This window comes from Bidens hawaiensis, unplaced genomic scaffold (assembly GCF_021521415.1).
Source record: "Bidens hawaiensis isolate Kalapana, Puna unplaced genomic scaffold, B.hawaiensis_p1.1 tig00013987_1, whole genome shotgun sequence".
NCBI lineage: Eukaryota > Viridiplantae > Streptophyta > Magnoliopsida > Asterales > Asteraceae > Bidens > Bidens hawaiensis.
The window spans coordinates 61,982-67,875 of record NW_027492199.1 but is presented as its reverse complement, the minus strand read 5'-3'; the positions used below and the strand labels follow the sequence as shown (position 1 = coordinate 67,875).

General features: G+C 39.2%; 2 protein-coding genes across 2 annotated transcripts; both read left to right on the top strand.

Moving 5' to 3' along the window:
* The first annotated feature begins 347 nt into the window (after nucleotides 1–347).
* On the top strand, nucleotides 348–2,245 carry LOC143545603 (ankyrin repeat-containing protein ITN1-like). The gene is made up of 3 exons (XM_077037461.1): nucleotides 348–888; nucleotides 954–1,363; nucleotides 1,435–2,245. Exons 1-3 carry the CDS (start codon nucleotides 513–515, stop codon nucleotides 2,236–2,238), a joined length of 1,590 nt encoding a protein of 529 aa, XP_076893576.1. The 5' UTR covers nucleotides 348–512; the 3' UTR covers nucleotides 2,239–2,245.
* A 1,974-nt stretch (nucleotides 2,246–4,219) lies between these two features.
* Nucleotides 4,220–4,690, top strand: LOC143545615 (uncharacterized). The gene has a single exon (XM_077037467.1). The coding sequence runs from the start codon at nucleotides 4,220–4,222 to the stop codon at nucleotides 4,688–4,690; it is 471 nt and encodes a 156-aa protein (XP_076893582.1).
* Nucleotides 4,691–5,894: the final 1,204 nt, after the last annotated feature.

The following is a 5,894-nucleotide window of genomic DNA, read 5'->3' as shown; positions in this document are numbered from 1 at the left end:
CAGCATCGGTTTCTGTTTTTAGTGTTAATTTAGTTTGAACTCTATTTTGCTTTCTGGTTGTTGGTCTTTTACATGCACTATGGATTTCTATGTTACTGAGCAACTTTTCGGCTCAGGCGTCTCTTTTTGTTGTTTTCTCCGTTTATGTGACAAGTACACAATGAGGATGTATTAGACAAAAAATTAATATGTAATCAATTAATCAGTTAGTGTTTTTGGGCGCTCATTGTTAAACCGTTTTGTTAACTAATTTTGGAATTATGCCTTGTTCTGGTTTCTGTAATGGTGATACTAGCCGGGTTGGGTGTTACACCTAACTCTTAAAATTTTGCTTTATTTGTTCTTGCCTTTTGTCAATTACATGATCGATTACACGAATTCCGGAAGTTTTGCATCATGTTTAGCTAATCAAACTGAAGTTCCACATATCATGTAAATTGTGCACAAAGTCGGTTAATTCCAACCTTAACTTCTTTATCAAATGATCTGCAGATTTAGAGAGCCAGATATCAATGACTCCATTACCATCTTCTACATCTGCCCCAACAGTTTCTGAAAAGCGGATTGATCAGGCTGGAAAGAAGAAATATGCAAAACAAGTGACACGCGAGCTGCATTTAGCAGCCCAACGAGGTGATCTGGCATATGTGAAGTATATCCTTCATGAAATCATTTCACAAATGGCGGGAGCTGATTTTGATGTTGAGGTATCCAAAGTGGTGAATGAAGTGAATGAATTGGGAGAAACACCATTGTATGCGGCTGCTGAAAAGGGGCATATTGAAGTTGTGAAAGAGCTTTTGAAGTACTCAAATAAAGAAACACTTACAAGAAAAAGCCTTCTAGAATTTGATACTTTGCATATAGCTGCTAGTCAAGGACACCATGGTATAAATCTGTTAGTTGATTTGTTTTTTAATGTTTACCTTTACCAATGCTGACTGTCATTGCAGCCATAGTGAAACTACTACTTGACCATGATGTATCCCTATGCCAAACCAGATCACAAGGAAACGCAACGCCACTTTTTACAGCAGCTTTAAAAGGACACACTGCTGTTGTTCAAGAGCTACTTTCCAAAGATCCAACCTTACTAGATATCCCCAGATCCAACGGTAAAAATGCATTACATCTGGCAGCAAGATCGGGCCATGTTGACACTGTCAAAAGTTTACTTGAGAAGGACCCACACCTGGCTAGAAGAAGTGACAAAAAGGGTCAAACTTCATTACACATGGCAGTCAAAGGGGCGAACAGTGAGGTGGTTAAGTTGCTGCTGGAGGCTGATGCTGCTATTGTAATGCTGCCCGATAACTCTGGTCTTACTGCTTTGCATGTTGCAACAAAAAAGAAGAGAGTAGAGGTACATTTTAAAATTAGCATGATCAGATTTTGAATATGATGATCCGTTTTGACCCAAACCTTTATTTGCAGATAGTAAAGGAGCTGCTTCGTCTGGATGGTACGAATGTCAATGCACTAACTTGTGACCTCAAAACCACACTCGACATAGCTGAAGGGCTTTCCCCGTCAGAAGAATCGATAGAATTACGAGCCCTCCTGGTCCAGTGTGGTGGGGTCCGTGCAAAAGAACCAAACCAACCACGAGATGAGTTGATGAACAACCTGACCCAGATCAAATACGATGTCCATGAAATGGCTAATGAGGTCAAAATACTCCAGCATAAAGTAGCCAACGACGACTCCAACTCCGTCACCGTGGCAGTGCTTTTTGTAGCGATCGCCTTTGCCTCTATTTTTACGGTTCCGGGTGGGGACAACGATGATGGGAGGGCGGCAGTGGCCTCCAAGACTCCTTTTAAAATCTTTTTTATTTTCAATGCGATTGCTCTTTATACGGCTTTATCAGTGGTGTTAATTCATATGACGGTTACATTTAGGTGTGAGAAAGCCAAAATACATGTGGTTCAGCATGTAAGTAGTAAGTTAATTTGGTTAGCTTCTATGTGCACTTTAGTGGCTTTTATGGCGGCGTCTTATATAGTGGTGGGTCGGAAGTATGAGTGGGTGGTGGCTTTGATCACAGTGGTTGGTGTGAGTGTGATGATGGTGGTGTTTGGAACGATGACTTATTATGTGGTTAAGTCGAAGACAACCCGGTCGATGAGGAGGGAAAAGATTTCAAAAAGTGGAGCATATTCGTGGACGGCATCCGAATTTCCTGACCTGGATGTCGAGCGAATTTATGCTATTGCGGATGAGAAAAAACGTATTTGAAACTCTAACTAGCTGGTTTGTTTGTTTTACTTGTAATATGGCAGGTGCTTGCTGTTAGCATATATAGTTTTAACTTTGGAGTAGTTGCAAATGATGAGTGTGTGTGTGTGTTTTTAAGAAAATATACAAAATCCAAAATTCTGGAGATCGGGCAATTGGTGACAAACTGACAATGAACATTAGTTTTGTTTTCAAGAAAAAAAATTGAAGTATCTAAAAACATAACTCTTCTTTAAGCAGAATAATATCTTATAATTTCATAAATATAAACTGGATTTTTAGTTGGCTGTACCTGTGGGGCCCGCAAGCTTCATGTGCCAAAATTCCACTATGACAAATACAAACAGTGTGAATTTCGATGGGCGTTAAAAAAAATGTTCCTACCAACATAATAGTACTTGATGTGTATAGCTAAATCCATTTTATGTTTAATAAGTTATGATATCTGAAACAAATTACCACCTCCTAATTTACATTTATTGGAACGTTGGTCTTTTCAATTGTTGATCATGTTATGAAGTGGGAATTAAAATGGAAAAATTATAGAAAAGAATTGTATTGCAGTGATATATTTCAAGAGAATAATAATCTTTTTCTTACTATTGTACAATGATGTCAAATAAAAAAACGAGCTGTCAACGGTTGTAATCTTTAGAGGAATGGAAACCATATATTTGACCCTACAAATATGGGATATGATGCGAATGAGAGTCAATCTTGCCTTGACTCATTTAATAAAATGTCTTACTTGTTTCAACATGCCCCCCCCCCTCCCCTACCCGCAATTTGAATAGTGGGATCTCCAAAATTCAACTTGTCAAGACACTTGTGTAGGGTTTCTTTGTTAACGGGTTTTGTTAAAATGTCAGCAAGTTGGTCTTCTGTCCGGACAAACGGTAGTGCGATGATTTTTGCTTCCAACTTTTCTTTGATAATGTTTTGGTCTACCTCTATGTGCTTCGTTCTGTTGGTAATTTCCATCAATCTTAGGCCCGTCACGTGTAGGTAATTGGGCTAGACCTATTGGGCCTATGGAATTCATTAATGATGTAATGGGTTTATGGGGTTACAATTGGGCTTTTATATTTGCGCTTTACTTGTTGGACAAGTTAGGGTCTCCCTATAAATACATAGCCATGTTAAGGTTATAGTATTGTGAGAGGGATTATTATATTCCAGTTTTGTGCTAGTTTCTTGAGTATAATAATACGTTAGGTTTACCCTAAATATTGTGTGCTCGTTTGTGTTTCCGTTATCAATTCGTTCTTGAATTGGTATCAGAGCGGTTAAGCTCTTTTCCTATGATCTTCGTTCTAAAGCGTGTTTGATCAAAGTCGTGATCGGTGCGGAGCAATTGAAGATCGGCGGTCGAGATCGTGTGTTGAATTGTTGAATCGGAATTATTGAAGAATTCAATATTAAATTTGGTAACCCACGTCCAGATTTTCACATCAAATTAATAAGAGCATTCACATTTCGTTCTCTATCCCCATCTCTATAATTACATTACAAAACACTATATTTCTCTTTCCTGTTTAATTAAATAATACTTTTATCATTACAGTTTTCTCTCTCCCCTACTCACAACCAATCCAACAAATATTAAAAAATAAATAGGGGCAAACAATGTTCCCTAAATGTTTCCCCAAATTTACAAAAAATCACCACATTTCTCTCTCCACCCTATAATTTACACTCACAATCATTCAAAACTCATCCCTATAATTTACCAATCCCCTCACATAATTATGGGGGATGGGATGGGAATGCTCTAAAGGGGTTTGTGGTAGTTGCTTGCACAAAAAGTCAAAAGTCCTATATATATTTTTTATTCGGACGATACGAAAGAAAAAAAAAGGGAAATTAAAAGAATAAATAGGAGGTTTAGTTCTTTTTTTTTATTTCCTTGGTTCAACAATTTCCTTGGATCAACAAGTATCGTTGATTGATTTTCTTTCCGGTTGGAGTTTGATGAAGAACGATGGGTGATAAAGAAACAATGAAGACGAGCGGTAACCAGAATGCGTTTCAAAGTCCCATGATTACCTCTACCAATTACACAGTATGGGCTATTCGAATGAAGGTACTCTTGAACGTGCATAAGGTTTGGGATACCATTGATCCGGGTGCAACCGACGATGATAAAAACAACATCGCGATTGCGTTGATTTATAAGTCGATCCCGGAAGCAACAATCATGCAAGTGGGTAATCTTGAGTCGGCCAAGGAGATTTGGAACGCGATTAAGACGTGTAATCTGGGGGCTGATCGGGTTAAGGAGGCAAGATTTCAAACTCTCATGAATGAGTTTGATGGTATGAGGATGAAAGAGACGGAGACCATTGATGAGTTTGTGGCGAAACTCTCGTGTACGGCGTCGAAGGCGGCGAGTTTAGGAGAGATGATCGAGGAGACTAAGATGGTCAAAAAGTTCCTTTCAAGTCTACCCTGAAGAAAATTTATTCAAATTGTTGCCTTTCTTGAACAAACTTTGGATCTCAAAACTGTTGGGTTTGAAGACGTGGTGGGACATTTAAAAGCATACGAGGAGCGGATTCAGGAAGAAGACATGCATTTCAAAACGCAAGGTAAGCTTATGTTTCAAAAGTCTGAATCCTTAAGTAGTCGGTGCAATAATCGTGAGTCAACTCGTGGAGGACGTGGACGTGGAGGGCGAGGACGAGGTGGTCGTGGGTCGAGACAAAACCGTGGTATTCAAGAAAACGCCATGAACCAGGAAAACCATGAACAAAAGGGCAAAACTCGGGACCTCTCAAAGGTTCAATGTTATCGATGTGACGAGTTTGGACATTTTGTCCATAAATGTCCCAACCGAAACCAGAAAGTTCAAGACGAAGCAAAGTTAGCTGAAGCATCTGAGACAAGGGATCCATCACTGTTTATGATTAAGAGTATTCAGGAAACGGTGTTCTTGAATGAAAAGAAGGTTATAACTGGAAACTACGAGTCCAAAGATGGTGATGAATGGTACCTAGACAACGGCGCGAGTAATCACATGACGGGTAACAAGTCTTTCTTTTCTGAACTTAACAATTGTGTCACAGGAAAGGTTAAGTTTGGTGATGACTCTTATGTTGATATAAAGGGGTCGATTTTATTTGAGGCTAAAAGTGGTGAACATCGTTTGCTTACGGATGTTTATTTTATACCGAGTCTTCGAAGCAATATTATTAGTCTTGGTCAAGCCTCGGAACATAGGTGTGATATTCATATAAAAGATAACTACCTTGCGAAGCAAGATGGGCAAGGTAGGTTATTGATGAAGGTGACTCGTTCCCCTAATCAGCTATACCAGATACAATTAAAGATTGGTAAACCGGTTTGTTTACTTAGTCGAATTAAAGAAACAAGTTGGTTGTGGCATGCTAGGCTTGGCCACTTGAACTTTGAGTTGATAAAGCTAATGGCTAGGAGGGAGATGGTTGAAGGAATACGTGGCGTTACCCATGAAAACAAGTTATGTGAATCTTTTTTGGTCGGGAAGCAAACGAGGCAATCCTTTCCTAATTCGGCGGCGTTTAGGGAAACTCGAGCCCTAGAACTTATGCACGGTGATTTGTGTGGGCCGATTACCCCTCCAACAATAGCGGGTAACAGGTACGTGTTTGTTTTAATCGATGATTACTCACGATTTG

What these genes read in the sequence shown, in the direction of transcription:
- LOC143545615 (XM_077037467.1), top strand. Translation starts at nt 4,220, where the DNA reads ATGGGTGATAAAGAAACAATGAAGACGAGCGGTAACCAGAATGCGTTT.
- LOC143545603 (XM_077037461.1), top strand. Translation starts at nt 513, where the DNA reads ATGACTCCATTACCATCTTCTACATCTGCCCCAACAGTTTCTGAAAAG. An exon ending in TGCTAGTCAAGGACACCATG is followed by an intron (nt 889 to 953) that starts GTATAAATCTGT and finishes CTGTCATTGCAG; the next exon opens with CCATAGTGAAACTACTACTT. An exon ending in CAAAAAAGAAGAGAGTAGAG is followed by an intron (nt 1,364 to 1,434) that starts GTACATTTTAAA and finishes CTTTATTTGCAG; the next exon opens with ATAGTAAAGGAGCTGCTTCG.